Genomic DNA, 18,931 nt, shown 5'->3' with positions numbered 1-18,931 from the left:
CCATCAGCGTTTGAAGCTCAGCATGTCCAAGACGGAGCGTCTTGTCTTTCCTCCTAAGTCCACCCCTCAACACTCCTTTTCTGTCTCTGTGGACAACATTTCTATTCAACCAGTCCAGCAAGCCGGCAGTCTTGGTTTTATCTTTGATTCTTCTCTGTCGTGTATCCCTCAGATCCAGACCACAGCCAAGGCTTGTAGATTCTTTTTAGACAGTATTGCCAAAATCTGACCATATCTCTCTGCCTCTACTGCCAAGATCCTGGTCCATGCCCTAGTGATCTCACGACTTGATTACTGTAATGTCCTCCTGGCTGGGCTTCCTCTTTCTCACCTCCGGCCTTTAATTTCTGTCCAGCATTCAGCTGCATGCATTATCACATCCGCCCACCGCTGTGACCATATCTCTCCTGTGTTGGCATCCCTTCACTGGCTCCCCCTCCCTTTCCGCATTCAGTATAAGCTCCTGCTGTCGACGTTTAAAGCCCTCCATGGGCTGGCCCCTCCTTACTTATTAGACCTTATTTCTCCTCACCTTCCCACCAGGGCCCTCCGTTCTGGTAGTCAAGGTCTGCTGTCTCAGCCCAGGATTTCCTCTGCCCCATCTCGGATTCGCCCCTTTTCACTCGCTGCCCCTTACTCCTGGAACCTTCTTCCCCCATGAGCAAGAGCCATCACTTCTTTAACCAGCTTCAAAACGGAGTTGAAGACCATCCTGTTCAGGGCAGTGTTCCCAGGCATTGCATAATTGTCACTTGCTATTTGATGTTCTTTTGTTGCCTGTTTTATTGAATCATTTCCTGTATTGCTATGTATTTTATATGTATTATCCTATTAGAGAGGCACCTTCCCCACCACCACTCCTTTCTCCTTTTGTGTCGTGTCTTTTTAGATTGTAAGCCTGAGGGCAGGGAACCGTCCAATTAAAAAGATTGTATGTACAGCGCTGTGTAAATTTACAGCGCTTTATAAATAAAGGTTAATAATAATAATAATAATAATAATAATAATAATAATAGTGCAGATCCAGCCTTAGAGAAGTTCAAGTAATATGGAGATATAATTATTAGAAAGCGAGGTCATTTGGGGATTGTCAGTAATAGGGGAAGTCCTTTCAATTCCCTGTCTTACTTACATACTGTAATATATGACACAGAATTCCCCAGTGGCTGAGTAAAGGAACGAAATGCAAATTTATTTTAAGAATTACTTTTGTTCAGTCTTCTTAAGAAAGTTGTGGGGAACTTCTTGCCGTCTAAGGGCCAAGTTCAGTTTCATAGAAGTTCTGGATGTCTCTCCATTACATTCCAGGTGGGGGGCAAATGTCAGAAAGGTGGGATGAAAACATGCCAGCATATTTTAGCTATATATTTTTACTGCTGATAACTAGATGTTCAACAGAAACATTAAAAGGTTAAACCTTTTATAATTGAGGGGAGGATACTGTACAAAACTGGGAAACCATCAAACAGGGATGTCATGGGTAAAGAAGCACAGCCCTCTGGAGAGGTTTCGTGGGATAGAATTGGAACTGCTGGCAGGGGTGGGCTGGGGTGGATATGGCCTCAGGGCCTGAGGTTCCCCACCTGTGGTCTCTTGCAGTCTTTATTGTAGGTTTTCTGCCATCCTTTTTTCCATTGACTGATTTGTCTGAAGGCAAGGAGGGGCTGTGGTAATCCATCAGAATTTAATCATTTGGAAACCTGGGAACCACCCAAGATTTGGACTATATTTCCCATTGTTCCCTGACTGCTGACCGGCCCGAATAGGAGTTGTAAGCCAAAATATCTGGCTGACACAAGTTTGGAGAAGAGTGTGATTACACCAAGTGTTTAGATTGACAAATCTGGCTTCATTTTTAAAAAATGTGCTGTTCTGTTTCAGTATAAAAACTAAAACGGGGGGTGGAAGGAGAATAATCTTGCATAACTTTTGTCACTATTTATTTAATGTGGTATTCAGTTCTAGGAATTTTCCAAATTTAAAAATAAAAACTAAAATAAATCAGTCTGAACTTTGATGCTAGAGTCTTTCCCCACACCACACCCTTTTTTGCCACCTGCCCCCGTAAACCTGGACTCAGACATTGGTCAGCTATGACCTTATTGTGTTGTCCATTTGGGGTGCATAATCTACTGTGTCTTGGAATCAATCCATTATCAGTAAAATAGAAGATCAGAATATCTCCTTTGCAGGGTTAAAGTAGGGTAGTGTAATGCTGATGTGAGTGACATGAATTTGCTGGTGTAGGAAACATAGGAACCACCACCTGCAGTTGTATGGAAACGTTACCGAAATTTATTTTTTATATCTAGGTCAGCTTAAAATAAAATCATATTGTTCTCTGATCTGTTTCTCTAACTTACCATTCAGTTTCTCAAGAGTCTGCTGTTTAATACATGGATTTTAACTTTTCTAGAGTTTCTTGACTATTATAAATGACCTTGAGAAGCTAGATCTGGTGTCACCAAATCAACTGGATTTGATAGAAAATTGCTTCTTGCACATTCACAGGAAAGATTTGGCAAAAAAGATCCAGAAGTACAAATGGGAAGGTAAGATGTGCTTGTTTTCCTGTTTGGTCTTCTTGGCTGGTTGATATGGAGAGCTGCTCCTGGGCCTGCATAGGTAGGGAAACACCTTTCATATCTCATGCTGTTATGTACCCTTACTTGGGACCACCTCCCACTGATTCAGTCAGACTTGCTGAATGATTACACTGCTAGTAATAATACACTGTGAATAACTGTTACAGTAAGGAATATCTCACACTGTGACACTTTTAAGTTGAAGAACACTTTCCAGATCTGTAGATTTCATAGTTATGAAAGTAGACATACAGCATTTCCACATCACTACTGCCTTGTTACCACTAAAAATTCATGCTAAGATACCACTACTTCAGTATTAGCTTAGTAGTTTGGGTTGCCAGATTAAAAACCGTCAAGGGCTTCTGTGCTTTAATGGTTGTGTAGAAGTGGGAATTTCAGGATGTGTTGCTTGTCCTGTAACCAGGTTACAAACAACACCTGATGAAATTCTACAGAACCATTAAAGGTACAGGAGCTGTCTCTAGATTTCACTCTGGTAACCCAAGTATTAATAGTACTGTTCAGAGATTCACCCTGGCCTGTTACAGACAGCCAAAATAAAGCTGCTTCGAGTCACAGTGGAGGTATGGTATTTCAATGATGCATGCATCCTAAGAGTCCAGAAGTCACACCAAAGCCACGCTCCAGACTGGAGCATGGCTTTGGTGTGGCTTCTGGACTTTTAGGATGCATGCATCATTGAAATACCATGCCTCCACTGTGACTCGAAGCAGCTTTATTTTGGCTGTCTGTAACAGGCCCCTGTAACTCTATTAGAATCACATGAAAGAAGCTGAGCAGGTAAGAGCCTGCTGGCCTTATCCTCCAACCAACATACCTATTCTTCTGTCCTCACATAATTTCAGGCATTGGAAAGGTTGACTTTGACAGCAGATGTCCATCTCTGTTTTTGTCATCTCCCTTCAACCTAAAGTGTCCTGATTTTTACAATGTTGTAAATATACAGGTAGTCTACCTGAGTACCCAGGGCTTAGAAAACTCATACTTTCAGACTATAACTCCAAGAATCCCACAGCCAGCATGGTCACTGTCCATGTTAGCAGGGAGGATGGCGGAGTTGTGAATCCAGAAAAAACTAACTTTTTTCAGGTTCTGGATTTGCCCGCTGCAGACATTCAGTTCTTACCACAAGGAGGTCTGTGGAAACAGGCTGTGGTCAGGAGGAAGGAACAAAAGGTCATCACCACTCTCCTGCAGGTCTGACTGCATGAACTTAGATAGGAATTTATCTAGAGCAAGGAAATTCTTGTTTGTTTAAATGTGTTAGGTTCAGAGACTGTTAGTTAGCATCTTAACTTTTTGCTTTTGGTTCTTGTTAATGACCACAAATACACAATGCATTCTATTTAGCAGCATTTCCAACCTGGTCGCCTTTCATAGTCCATCATATTTTTAAAAATTATTTATTTTTCTTTTCCCTTTTTTCTTTTTAACAGAAAGGGCATTTTCTGTTTCATAATGTGGAAATGGGGCATATTTTGTAGTGAAGAGGTTGAAAGTCTGAATGTCAAGGGTGGGTGAGATTGACTGTGCTTGCTAGGGATGATGGAAGTTGGGGTCTGGTAACATGTGAAGGACCAGATATTCCACAAAAGGTTCAGATTTCAAAGATGGATGAGGATGGTGTTGGAATGTATTTGCTCTAGGGAATGACTGCTTTAGTGCCATTTCTGAGAGCCTCAATTTAATTTTCAGCTCTGGTGCATCCAGTTGACATTCCATCTATCTATGCAAACACCCTGCAGGCATCGTTTCCTAAACTGTCTCTTGCTGACCCTCCAGTGGTAAGTGCATAGTAATCCCATATACTAAAGTTGTTGCCAAAACATGGTTTCAAGATAAAGCATTTTGCAAAGCACAGAATACCAGCATAACTAATAACTGTGAATTGACAGAAATGCTGCTGCTTTAGATTCTTTCTAACTACACTCAGCACAGTATAGCCCTCTTATCTCTCTGCCAGACGTTCCATTAAACCTGGAGTGAGGGATGGTGTGGCCCTCTAGATATTGATGGACTACAGTTCCTGTCATCCTTCACCGTTGGCTATGGTGGCAGTCCATCTGGAGGGCTACAGATGCCCCAGAGGATAAGTACCATATCTTATCCTGAGAGAAAGTCCTGTGATTGAAATTTTCCCACCCTTTAATGTCCACCACATGTGTGCTATCAACAACATACAATAGGGCCCATCTTTTCATTAGGTAACAGCTGTACTTTGCATGCAGTGAGCAAGTACAAACTAAGTGTACAAATTACAGCTATCACCGCTTGAAAAATTGGGCCCTGTTGCATTTTGGTTGATAGCTTGCCAGTGGTGGACATTAAAAATAAGACATTAACGGTAAGACAGCATAGGCCTTTCGCTCAGGATAAGGAACAGAACTGAGAGATAGGTGTTCAAATAAAGATATGTAGCTGGAGACAAAGCTACTAGGTGTGAGCAAGGGCTGGGCAGACCACTGCCAGCCCCCCGCAGTCCACTGTCACTGCCCCCTTGGCAGTCTCCCCCCGCCCCTTGCATCAGGTGTCACCGAGCCTGGTGATGCCACCAGGCAGACCTCCTCGTCTTCCTGCCTCTACTTTCCTGTCTCTGTCCTCTTTAGACAGCAAATGTTTTAAAGACAATGTGGCACAGGACTCTGTATGTGCACCACAGCATGTGCAAGGCTATCCTTTGATGCTTCAGCTTTGCAACACTCTTTTGTTTACCTCAGTAAATCATTTTGAAGGATGCTTGTATCATTTCCCTATTGTTTCACACACAGAATGCTCTTTTTCTACTGCTGCTCAGTGTGACAAATGAATAATTTATATGTGGGATTGCTGGTGAGATGTGTGTACATATACAATCCTGAACACAAGATAGTATTTGGACTTTGTGACTTAAAAGTTTGCTTATTTCAGCTTTAGTTAATGTTATTGTATATCATAAAAGGATTGATAGATGGATTTTTTGCATAAGGATGCATCTCTCAGCCTGAAGGAGAGGGGGAAGGCAAAAGAGTAAGGCCAAAAATGTCAGGATATTTTAGTTTACAAGTTCTTAATTGCCAGAAACAAATCCTGAGGAGAGATGTTTCAAGTTTTTTGAATGGGGGAGAAGGAACTTGGATAATGTCACAGAGAAGAGAGCACAGACATCTAGGGAACTTCAGAGGGCCAGACTTAGACTGTGGGGAGATCAGATTTGGCCCCCAGGGCCTAAAGTACCCCATCTCGTCTATAGAAGCTCTAGGATACAAACACAAGAGTACTCCAACTGGATGAGACCAAAGGCTTATTTAGCCAAGCATCTTGGATCTTGTAGTGAGTGACTGAGCAGTTTAGAAGTAAGAACATGAAGGTAATAGTTGTTCCCAGCTGTGTGTCCTCCTTTGACAACTGGCATTCAGAGGTATACTGTGTCTGAATGTGAGAATTTCTATTGAACAAATATAGGCAAAAAAACACTGATGGACCCGCTTCCCTGCAAATGTGTTTAATTCCCTTTAATTCCCACCATCTAAGACAGTGGCCATTGCCATATCTTCAGCAAGAAAATTCTTTACATGCATTAGGAGTGGAAGAATCCTTTCTTTCACGTGTCCAGAGTTCACTCTGAATCAGCTCTATTAGGTGATAAATAGGTTGAAAGCGACGGAGATAGAAAAAGGAGAGAAATCTGTCTCCACGTTGTATGTGTAATTAAATAAACCCCCACAATGCCAGTTTAGAGATGGGTTAATTAGAACTGCTATGTCCATAATGTGGATTTACAGTATTTACATTTATATGTTATACTGGCCATTAATATTTTCCTAATAATCACCATCATGAGATTTTCTGCCTTTGCCACCATAGCACAGTCCTGTGGTGCATTATTAGTGAAAGATAATGATTTTATGTTCATTTAAAAATTTATTTTAAATTTTTATTTGCAGATCATGAATAAAGGAATGTTGCTAAATAGAGCATGTGCTGTTAAAGGTAAGGTCTGTCAATCCTTACAACAGTAAAGGAGAACCTGTTCCCATCCATATGTTGATGAATTGGTGTTTCTATTAGCTCTTGTCATCACCCAGGCTGATAGGAGCTGATAATAGTTTGAATTTAATTATAGTTGTGGGATTAAATGATCCCCAAGCCTACCTTACAGCCACTGGTCTTAATGGCACTTACTTTTGAATAGCATTTTATGCGTGCATTGTTGGATTTTCAGTTCATTGACAAACGCGTGCCATGTTCATGTTCTTTCATTATTATGTAAGAATGCTCAGAGGTTTTAACTGGGATTTTCCTTGTCCTAACTTGCTCTAACTCAACACTTTAATTGCTGCTTCACATGGCTACACACTAGTAAGACTAGCTCTTCTCCAAGTTTTTTAATATGTATGTCCTGGCCATGAAAGCCACTAGATGACCTTGGGCAAGTCACACTCATCTTCAGAGGCTGGCAATGGCAAACCCCCTCTGAAGGAACTTGCCAAGAAACCCCCATGATAGGTTCACCTTAGGGTCCCTATAAGTCAGAAATGACTTGAAGGCAAACAACAACAACTTGGAGTAGGTTTGCCAGACTGGGTCTGGGACAAGGCTCCACCAAGCCAGTCTTCCCTTACCTTCCAAACACCAACTTTTGGATCCAGCCATCCCCTCACAACATGGCTGTTTCTTCCCCAGTAGAGAATGGGGTGAAGGGCACAGAGGTACGCCCATCTCTGTTCTTGTTGCCAGCACCTACCTACACCATCTTCCCCAGTCTGCACCAGGGAGGCAATAGCTGTGTTGAAGGGGACAGTGGCAGCTGAAAATTGAGGTTTGTAAGGTGAGGGAGGACAGGTACTTTCATCTGGCATGATGAAGTTTTGCAGTACTTTATCCTGCTCCAAAATCTGCTCAGAATTATAGTTATGGTAACACTACCCCATAGCCATCCTAGTCACCCTGTCTTGGATGTACGTTTGTGTCCGAGGTGATGTGAGAGAGTTTGACTAGCCAAAATGTTACTGATATTGTAAAGCATAAGTCTTTGTTTTAAAAGTTAAAACTGCTACTGTGGTGTTCTGAAGATAACAAGATTGAATTCTCTGTCCACAGCTGAACCTGTTCACATATCAATACCAGAAACAGGAGGAGCCGCGGTGCAGGTATTGTGCAAGGACAGCCATCCCATCATGTTACCATCCAGACCCCTTCTGTTCAATATAGAAATCCCCTAAAGGCTTTCAAAAAGTAACAAATGTCACAACATGACTGGAGAACTTCTGATCTTCCAGATGTTGTTTGGTAGCAACTCCCATAGGGCATAGCCAGACACTTATCCAACCCCCCCCTCCCCACTACCCACAGAATTACCATTCAGGGGACGTCATCACAGCAAAAATGTGAATCCTAGGGATGGTGAATGGGGAGTCCTAGAATTCTTACACTAAATTGGGCAGTATAGGATGCCAGGCAATGACTTCTCCCTGATGTCCTCTCCTGTTTTATATGGCAGGCAAAGGACATTGATGTCAAGGAACAATGCCATGTCCAATACCTCTGCTGTCAAATGCCTTCTGTCACTCAAATGCAAACAACTGGGTTATATAGTCTATCAGAGAAGACAGAGAAGTACCTTCAAGTGTGAAGAGTAAAAAAGAAGGAGACCTGTGGGTTGAAGAGGACTTACTTTTGTTATCTTTGCAGGTGATTAGCAAGTACAGGATGCAGAGTCAGCCCTTAGGAGTGTGCCTGATTATAGACTGTATTGGCAATGATGCAGGTAAGTGTCGGGGAAATGATTTCTCCATCCTAGAAGGCTCCACAACAGCTTGGAGCCTTCCAAATGTGTTGTGCTATAATCCTCCCCACCTGATAGCTGAGCCTTGACTCATGATGTGAACATCCTCAAGTAGAGTTAGCAAGGTAGGACATGGTTTATTATGACACACAGCAGGTATTTTAAGACATCTTTCTGTCAACAAGGAAAAGGATGTGCTTTGGTTTTGGCAGAATCCTGAACAACCATACTGATTTGGACAGATGTGGGCTATTCAAATTGAAGTAGGGCTCTCCAAAGTAGACTGAATCTGAATCTTATGGTTGGTGCACACCTTTAGGTCAGTATGGAGAAACTGCCTTAGATAACCTTACTTGAGCTCTCTTAATTGCTCCTTCACATTTTAACTACCTTACCAACCCACAGTTGATAAAATAAGGATTTAAAAAACTAAATATTACTGGGTAAAGTAGGGTACCTAATCCATGTCTGCAGCTGCACATGTACCACTAGAGATTAGGGTTATTTCCCAGGGTAACTAATCCAATGTGAAATATTCTCTTGGGGTTGAAGTTAAAATCCAGAGTTTCTCATTATTCTGTCTATATTCTTTCTTTCAATGAGTCTGAGAGCCTTCTTGGGAGCTTTGTTTCCTCTAAAAATAGACAAATACAGTGTGTCACACGTGGGCGTGCCTTACGTGGCTTTCAGCATACGCAGAAAGCTGGATTGGGAAAAGAGGCGGTGTGCATTTAAATGGGGCTCAAACATAGGCGGAATTCCCTTTACGTGGGTTTTTTTTTCCAGAACGGAGCCCTCACATAAAGAAAGAGCAGACTGTAATTTCCTTTTCCTTTCCTTTTAAAAACATTTTTGGTACATCATGCAAATAAAATTCTTTCTAGAGGATACATGTAGGCTACCCCTTGCATGGTTTTTTTCTCCTCTGTAATCACTTTGAGATATTCCTGAGAGACTTTTATGTAGCAGAAACAAAGAAATCTCTTAAGGATTTGAAACCTGGCCCTGGAAACACAGAAGTGGCTAAAAATAACATGCAGAGTGAGGGAAAATGGGGCTGCTTGATGCCTTAGGGAGCTTTGGAACAGGGAGAAAGGGAAGGCGGTGAGCTTCTTTCCCCTTTCTCGTCTACAGCAACTGTGGGAAATAAACACACTTCAATATACAGCTTACATGTGTTGTCCTAAATGATTCTGTGAGGTCATTATAAGGATACAGGAATGGAGCTTAGAAAAGATAAGGGGTTGACCACCAACTCATAGAATCTTTCACTCAGGGGCCATGCTGGCTGGGGGCACATTTTAGGAGATGGAGTCCTAGCTTTACTGAGCTTTGTACTTGGGAAGATGTCTTCTCAATTCAGGAAGTTTCTTTTAACAGAAAAGAATAATGTCTGTGGGCAGACAGGAAGAGAGAGAATATTGCTCATGCTAAAAGCCACAGAGTGAAATGCACCATAACTAAAGCATGACAGCATATCAGTGCAAGATGCTTCAAGACAGGTGGGATCTGTAACAGAATATTGCACTTTGGGAGGATTTCCTTTCCAGAATTGTAGTGCTTCTGCAAACTGTGTGGTTTTCCTTGGGCTCATTCACAATTTTCTCTTCTACATGGATAGTGCTCTTCCAGTTACAGAGGAACAGGTACCTGGGCAATTGAAACTGCTATGACTGAGCTTGGAAAAAGTATTTTTGGCCTTCAGCTCCCAGAATTCTGTAGCCAGCATGACTAGTATTGTAGTCTAAAGAGCAACTTTTTCTAAACTCTTCTCTAGTATTAGTAGTAAATAAGACACAAATGGGCTTATCCCTCACAGTTTCCTGCACAGTCCTGATAACTCTTTTTGAGAATGGGTAATAAAGAAATAGAAAATGGATAAAACCATTCCCAGGGATTGCCTGAGGATACTGCTGTTTTTGCTGATGCCATTAAAAGTTCCAAATGCCAAATACATAAATCAGGGTCCTTTCTAAGATTCAGTGAAGGGACATGCCGTTCAAATAGGACAGGTTAGTTGTGGTCCTTTAGAGGTTGTGGGACTTCAACTCCCATTGGTATTCACAACGGCCTGTGCTTGCTAGAGGCTGATGGGAGTTGTGGATCAAAAACATCTAGAAGGCCACACATTGCCCACCTGCACACACAGCAGCAGCACATGGCTCAAGGGTATAATCCAGGGAAGTATAGGACTCAAGCTTCAATTCAGAAACGTTCAACAGAATAGTAGTATGTTTGTCCAGAAATAAACTGCACTTTCACTGGGGTTGATCCCAAGTAGGTGTGCATAGGAGTGCAAACTTGCAATCTAATCTCATATACAGTTAACTTGGGAGACATCCTATTAGAAGATTCGCTTGCATCATGGCACACTTAACTTCCTTTAGGAACCCATTAATCCTTGGGAGGAAATCACTACTCATGGTCTCAGGAAACATTGCTGACTGTAGTCCAAATGGGCTCTTTAAGCATGAAATAAACTTCATTCCCAGTCATCCACCATGCCAGCATAGGTGAAATGATTACCTATAAATACTTTCCTCTTAAGTCAATAGTCAAGGAAAAAAAGCTTTGCAGAGAAATCAGGAGGTTTTGACTGTTCCACAGAAATTCCCCCACAAATGTTTTAGAAGAATAACATTTCCACATATATATTGGAAGACAACAGGAAGGGGCAAGACGATTTCTTTTTTCATTCCTCGGCATGTCTTGCCTGTATTCTTAATTCTTCTTGTTGCTGCTGACAGTATGTGATTTGCCCAAGGTCACCCAGTGGAGTTGGTTCCATGGCCTAGCAGGAATTCAAACCCTGAATAAAAATGTTACATGTGAAGTTTTATGAAGCTATTCATTTAAAAATTAGCCTGGGGGGTTTACAATCTACCATTGCCCCCCGCTTCTCAACTATTAGTCTGTGTCTGTGCCTTCAAATTGCCTGTTGACTTACGGACACCCCATTAATTTCATAGTGCTTTCTTAGGCGAGGAGTAGTCAGAGGTGGTTTTACAATGAATTAGGTCAGTAATAACTAGACAATATTGCTCCCTACTGGTTAGGCTGTATTTTAGAGTTTAGTCAAGATGAATGGACATAATCACTGCCACTAAAACAGCCCAGTGGGGACTGAGCATGCTCAGTTGGCACAGAATATTAACTGCTGGTTGGAAAAGAAAATCTGATAATGGGGTTGGGGCTGGAATTGTGGAGGAGGTTATGAATGGCTCAATCTCTGAAGAGGAACATTCTTACTAGGAAGGGAATGCTTTCTTCCTTAGGAGAAGGCAATGACAAACCCTCTCAAATAAATCTTGCTATGGTAATCCCTTGATAGGTTTGCCTCAGGGTCACCATAAGTCAAAAATGACTTGAAAACACACAGCATACATCACAATCCTTTTTTTTGCAGATCCCAATTGTATATGTAGACTATTATTGATACATACATTCTGATGCTGCACTTGATTTTGGTAATCCTATTAGGATTTTTTTAAAACAAAAGTCCTAACTGGGCTGCCACCTTCCATCATTGGCAGCAGGAGGGCTAGCAAAGTTCCCCTCTCCTGTTAAACGGAGTTGTATAATTCCCATTTTCTGATACTTGGAGACTGTTTTCTGTAATATAAAATACATTCAAAAAGCAAACAGAATAAATAGGAAAATTGCCATAATAAGCAATAAAACAAACAGGTAACAATAAAAGACATGAGCAGCGATGAAACAAATTGAAAAAACAGAATAATGAAGCATTAAATACCTGTGTGTCTAAAATCTAGAAAGAAGGAGATGATCAAATCTCACATAGTTAGTGCCATCACTATGAACAGCATTTCATATGGTGATCTGTAAGCGTCATATTGGCAAAAGCTGTCCTTAAGGTAATTTCGTCCCAGTTGTGGACTGAAGGAAACTGGCAGTATTTTAAAAGTATTTCCAGTTGGGGCCTAGAAACAGGCAAGAAATGCAGCTGCTATGAATCTGACAGATTATGTTTGACTTTTTGGACACCACCCACTCTTCTGGTGTCCAGTCAACTTTATTATGATCACAGATCAGGAAGGACAAAAGCAGAATATAACAGAAAATCAAGGTTTAAAAACCCACAGCTTCCAGGTAACAAGAATTCCTATGTGAGTACATAAGTGGCAGTTCAACAACCAGCTTCTAAATCAGTACCTAATAGCATTCTTTAAGATCTAGTTGAGCCATAATGGGATTTGACCAGCTTCCTTCCAGTAGAACATACTAACATAGAAAACTTTGCACTCTTCTGCATTCTTTAGAGAAATCTGAAAGAAGAGAGTATACAAATGATATCTGCTTGTGAAGTTTTCCAAAATTGGGTGTATAAATTGGAAACAAATATGATTTACAATAAAGCCAATAGAACAGACTATATTTAGCCATTTCAGTGATGCTTGACTGACAATGCCACATACACTGTGCATAAGGAATTTGTCATCTCTCCCTTCTATTGGGGCTGATTAGGCATTTCCAGAGAGTAAAGACAATCTGTGGGAGCAAAGTCTGTGCCATGGTTCATACTGCAGGATAGTGTTTGGTTCTTGCTCTGCAAGGTTATGTCCCAGCTCTGTTTCTTGTTTTCCTGGCCTTAGGGAGTCTCAAACACACTGGTACTGAAAGGGAAAACCCATACAGTTGTAATCTCAGTTTAACAGCCACAGATCCAAGCAGAGGAAAAATTGTTGATTAATTTCAGGGGCTAGGCCAGAAGGAATAAGATTCACCTTAAGCCAATAACTAATTATGTAGTAGCAAGTATGTGCTTCAAGCAGGACCATCGGAAAGGCAATGTGGAAAATCAAGGATGGCATGCAGAAATTTATAAATGCACATCTGAGAACTGTACAAAAGTTGTGATATTACTTTGCTCTGGAAGATTTTTATTTTTTTTTACAGAAGGCATATGTTTGAGCCTCCTTTCGAGAAAATTTCTTTATGGATGAGAACTGTTCTTTGGGCATTCTAAAAGATTGCACTCCCCATGTCCCAAATGACTGAAAAACCACTATCAAATGCTTACATAGTGTGACCTGTTCTGTATCATGATAAGTTTGGGGCTAAAACCCAGAATTTTGTTCTTGTGATGACTTATTGTAAGCTCCTTCTCTGTATAGTGTGTAGAAAAAAATCTGAAGGGCTCTTCTAAGGTTCCTTTCCAAAAGGGAAATAAAATTACTGTATCATCTGAATACATAAGATAGGAATTTACTAATTTGCTGTTTTAGGTGATTGAGAGTCTACATTAGATATGTTGTTGTTTGTTGTTAAGGCAAACCTAAGAACCTATCACAGGATTTTCTCAGCAGGATTTGTTTCCTTTCCTCAGAGATTGAGAGAGTGTGACTTGCCAGAGGTCATCCAGTCAGTTTCCATGGATGAGTGGGGATTCATACCCTATTCTCCAGAGCTAGAGTCTTAATGCTCAAACCACTACACCACGCTGACTGTCTACTAAATAAGTACTGTAATGAAGACAGATGTGACCCAGCAGAAAAAACACATCAGTAGTCCAGCCTGAACCTAACTTATGTCCCTGAATCAGGGGTTACTGCAAAGCTCCACACACATTCTTCCAGGAAAAACATTGTTTGTCAGGGGGTGGCCAATTTGGGCCATCCATCACCAGTTGATGAGAGCCTGCTTCCCTCACTTTCTAGAGATTGCTTGATTTGAGCGCACATTTGCCCTCAAATGGCAGAACTGAAGAACTGGCCTCATCTATCAACCAGTGATACCAGGGCAAAGCAATGCCTCCTTGCCTTCCAGGAATAAACATCTTGGCAAAAGAAGAGCATCAGCCACAGATTGGGTAGGAAAGAAGATGTTCAGTGCTTACATTTTTCATCCAGCCTCCACCTCCTTCCTTTCCCTTTTGTTTCATGTCTGTTAGATAAAGAACTTGCAGGCAGGGGTAGTCTTATAAATATTAAATAAATTGATGATGATGATTTGTGAGTGTAGCCAGATCTACAGCCCAGTTTGGCTATGCATAACTTGGATTTGCTTGTGGGAATGGTATCTATTCATCTTTCCTTCTTTCTTGGGTTGCTTTTCATTCTTTAGAAATGCTGGCAGACACCTTCAGGGCACTGCATTTTGAGGTTCGTTGTCACCTGTTCCTGAATGTGGGTTCCATGATGCGTGAGTTGAATGATGTAGCAAGACTAAGAGAACACAAAGGCTATGACTGCTTTGTTTGTATCCTGGTCAGCCGAGGGAACCATCAGCACATCTTCTGCACAGATCATGTTCCTGGATTCTCACTGGAGAGGCTGAAGCATTATTTTGTTGGCGACAGATGTCCTGACCTCTTGGGAAAGCCAAAACTCTTTTTCATTCAGAACTATGTTGAAGCCAGTAATTGGCAACATAATACCAGTCTGGTTGAAGCAGATGGAGATTTGTGTACTATTCCACAAGTAGCAGACGTCCTCTGGAGCCAGAGTACACTGGATGCATCAGCCTTAGAGAGATCACCAAACTCCTCTTCCTACTATCTGACAGCTCTAGCAGAGCTTTTGATTGATCCACGCAAGAGGTAGGAGGTTGTTTTGATCAGGGTGGGCTACTGGGGAAGGTCTGGCAGCCAGTTCTCTGCCCCAGGACTCTCAGAGGTGCACAGACAGCCAAAAAACAAACAAACAAAAACACCAAAACAAAACAAAAAGTGACCAGAAGCCAGCTTCTGGTTTTGAAAAACTCATATTTTTGATGTTAAACAGTTCGTAACATGCTAGCAAACTGTTTAAAAGGTCAATATCTTTTCCTGTAGACTTTCAGGTGGAGGAATTTAGCCTAGGGGGAGTTAGAGAATGGGTGGTCTGGAAGGCTCATGTGCCAGAAAAACCATATCCAGGGGCTGCTAATGGCTCCAGGACTACACTTTGCCCTCCTCTGTTTTACGCACTGTTTCAGTACTTGCTCCTAAACATTCCCATGGGAATGTTCTACAGAGTGTGGAAGATGCACAGAACTGTGACGCTGGCCTGAAACAGACAGACCAAAAGTGCCGCCTTTGGGCCAGTCTGGGGGTGTGGCATTCCGATGACGCATGCCCCCGGATTAGGCTGAAGGCAGCCCAAATCCAGCTACAAAAGGAGTGCAAAAAAGCGCTCCCTGCCGGCAGTTTATTGCGGGCAGCAGCCAGACTCAGGACTGTGGCATCTCAGGGCATGCTCATGGAGGGGCCAGAGGCCTCAATCTGCAAAATCTAATTATCTGAAAGACTCAGGTTTCACTTAAAGCCATCATAATTAGGGGAAATGGAATGACCAATGCAGATTTTCATGCAGTATAAAATTATATATATGCAAAAGAAAAATTTTCTTTGCACAGAATGTCTATACACTCGGTACATCTTTACCAGGTGATGCATGCAGCTCTGTTACAGTTTCCTGTCAAAAGCGACATGGATAAAATTGCCACAGCTTTGATGCACACTTGTGTCTCTGCAAGCAGAGGTTTTTCTGTTCTCTGTGAGCACCGATGGTTCCATATTTAGTTCCACATGCAAAAGCTAATGGGAGGGCCATGCCCTTCAAGGGCTTTACACCGTGGCCTATATTTTTGGGATCCTCCTCCAGGCATGGGATGGAAACCTCTGTGAAAGCATAAATCTTTTCATATATAAAGATGGTCCTCCTGTTTCCAACTCTACTGGCTTTGAGGAGATGGGTTCTCCTGTTTTGTAAGGACTAGGGAATCACTGGCCCTCTTTATTTTTGGACTACAATTCCCCCAGTCTTTTAACAGCCTTGTACTTCATACTGCAGAAAGTGCAAGAAAGAAGCCTGATTTGCAGGTGTAGGAACGATGTCAAATACCCAACCATGAGTCTGTTAGGGCCATAGCCCTAAGTACATTTAGTAAGAAGGGGGCTCTGTTCAATTCATTCTGAAAATGGATGAACAGAAGTCTCTGTTCACACTGAACAAAGCCACTACAGAGTGGTTTGAGAGTTGGACTGGGACTTGAGGAGATCAGGATTTGAATTTTCACTGAGACAGGAAAACTAACTCTGTGACCTTGAGCAAAGCACACTCTTCTTGGCCTCAGAGAAAGGCAATGACAAAACTCCCTTCGAATAAATACTTTGCCAAGATAGCCATATGAGGGTTGCCATGTCAGAATTAATTTGAAGGCACATAACAAGAACAAGCACTGTTGAAACTAACGGTATTTGCTATTGAATAAATATGACTTAGGAAGTATCCTTTTGGGAGGAATTTTCAGATTTGTGTTACACAGAATACATAACTGGATGACACTATATCAAATAAGAAGCAATGGCTCAGTGATTAAGACACTGACTGTGACAATTGCAAGATAGGCAGGTCAACAGTTAGAAACCAAAGCACTGTGTGATGAGGTGAGCTCCTGTCATTAGTCCCAGCTTCTGCCAACCTAGCAGTTTGAAAGCATGTAAAAGCGCAAATAGATAAATAGGTACTACTTTGGTGGGAAGGTAACAGCGTTCATGGACAGTGCTGGGTCTTCAGCTTAGTAACGGAGATGAGCACGCCCCCTACAGTTGGACTTGACAACCTTGTCAAAAGGGAAACCTTTATCTTGATCTTTTTACCTTTACTATATCAAATAGCAAAATAATAAAAAAAGGTTTCCAAAGCACAGAGCTGTTCATCTGGAGATTATTTTTCAAGGTTTTAGAAGTGATGTTATCTTCAGTATTGAAAGACTTCATTCTTCCTCTCCACAATTCCTTTTCTTTGCAGGAACCTGCCTCTCCTGGATATTCTTGTGGAGCTGAACAACAGAGTTTATGAAAGGAACAGGACTAACCCTGCAGAGCAGTATTCACTTGTGTTGAAGCACACCCTCAGGAAAAAGCTTTTTCTTTCTGACAGCTAAACATACAAACCTAACCTGAGATGAGTGTGACCTGAAGAGGAGTGTTCTGGAAAGTTACCCAGTGTCTTTCTTTTGAGGAACCAAGTGCTGTGGTATTAAGAAGCATGTTGTATGTTTAAAGCTGCTGTGGGACACAACTGATAAATATCTGGCACATTACTTATGCTACTGTAGCAGGTTCTAGATGTCATTGATAATGTGCCTTTCTTTTAAGTTGCCTCTGATGAGCATTTGTTGGGTTTCCTTCAGAGAAATATATTTCTTTCTTGTCCTCCTGAGTGGGTGTCAGATCAAGAGAAGACACTTTTGAGGCCCTACACAGATCAGTTCTGCAGACAGATAGAGGCCTTGGCTGCCATCAGCCCCCTAGTACGTAAAGCGATAAAGACTTGACTTTGTTAGATAAAGGGCTCTCTGGTACAAATACCATTAAGGAAAAGACATAGCAAAAGAGGTACATCTCTGAGCCTGAGCAACAGACACTTGCTTTTGAAATCTTGCTGTTCACAGGCTTTGAAGGTCTAAATGCCAGCCTTTCTTAAAATGCTGCCACCCAGATGTCCTGGACTACCATAATCCAAATAGCCATAGTGGCTGGGATGTTGCAGTCTAGTACTTCTGAAGGGCACCAGCTTGGGAGAAGGTTGGTCTGGGTTATAAAATATACTAGTTGGAATCTCCTGTACATTGTGCCTAGCCTGGTTGTTGAGATTCAGTGTCTTTCTTGGACATAATCTTGGAATTGCATCCTGTACCACTATTAGGCCTTTTCCAATATTTACTGAGAGTATGTCACAGAATAATTGTTTCAGTGGGTAGCTCTTCCTCTTTAGTCCCTGGCCACCAATTATTTTAGTGTGGAATTGCACAGATGGCTGATATACTCCTTCCCACATCCTTTATATTCAGAACTTAGTTTTCTACTAAGCATAGGCAGCTGAGAGGCCTCACATAGCATAGGCATAGCACTAAGACATTGCTATTCTAGCAGAATCTTTGCTGTTGTGTGTTCATGACAAACTAAATTAGTTTACTTGGGGAAGCAGGCATGTGGCAAGGAATATGGAAGAAGTTTTGGGTGAGATGGAAGTACTGATATTGTGGTAAATTGCAGAGAATAACAAATAAGACATGGTATGGGATTGAAATCATCTGTTTTTCTGCTGGCAATTGTTGAACAGGCAATAATTCAGAAATGTTAAGTATAATTGTTATCAGTAATATTTATTTATACTTCTCATTTGTCTAATCAATATTCTGTGTTTCACTTGTAGGTGTAACTTGTGTTATTTTCTTAAAGCAGATTTTCTGTCATTTTTTGTTGTGTTTTCCTTCCAACTCTCACAAAACACTTTAGTCTTTTTATAAATGTACATATTTCTGGAAATATTGTCATGAAGAATTGTTCCTTATCTTAAATTAGATCTCAGGAAGTTCATTTCTGCTAAAATAGATGTTTGAATATTAATTCATGGATCAGAAAAGCTGTATACAGCACCCTAATCCCTTTTTTTTTTTACAAGATTCCATACCCTTGCCATTCCCCAGAATATTTGTGGGCAAAAATCTCCTCAAATAGGTCACTGGCCACTCCTGGTGTGGTGGATATTTTAATACCATAACCATTCAAAAAACAGAAACAGGAAGTGACTTCTGGTCACTCCCAGGT

At 41.4% G+C, this 18,931-nt stretch overlaps 1 protein-coding gene across 2 annotated transcripts in view; it reads left to right on the top strand.

Moving 5' to 3' along the window:
* CFLAR (CASP8 and FADD like apoptosis regulator) overlaps window positions 1-18,576 on the top strand; it is a 37,895-nt gene extending 19,319 nt beyond the window's left edge. For both annotated transcript variants that reach the window (XM_089519419.1, XM_089519418.1), the window contains 7 exons: window positions 2,417-2,552; window positions 4,305-4,393; window positions 6,533-6,578; window positions 7,689-7,738; window positions 8,280-8,355; window positions 14,458-14,932; window positions 17,127-18,576. In XM_089519419.1, the coding sequence (XP_089375545.1) occupies window positions 2,417-2,552; window positions 4,305-4,393; window positions 6,533-6,578; window positions 7,689-7,738; window positions 8,280-8,355; window positions 14,458-14,932; window positions 17,127-17,262 (1,008 nt within the window). In that variant the 3' untranslated portion in view covers window positions 17,263-18,576. The remainder of the gene's footprint in view (window positions 1-2,416; window positions 2,553-4,304; window positions 4,394-6,532; window positions 6,579-7,688; window positions 7,739-8,279; window positions 8,356-14,457; window positions 14,933-17,126) is intronic.
* Window positions 18,577-18,931: the final 355 nt, after the last annotated feature.

This window comes from Sceloporus occidentalis, unplaced genomic scaffold (assembly GCF_023333645.1).
Source record: "Sceloporus occidentalis isolate IW3139 unplaced genomic scaffold, rSceOcc1.0.p SCAF_4, whole genome shotgun sequence".
In the NCBI taxonomy this organism is placed as follows: Eukaryota; Metazoa; Chordata; class Lepidosauria; order Squamata; family Phrynosomatidae; genus Sceloporus; species Sceloporus occidentalis.
The sequence above is the reverse complement of the archived record's forward strand: the minus strand, read 5'-3'. Positions and strand labels throughout refer to the sequence as shown.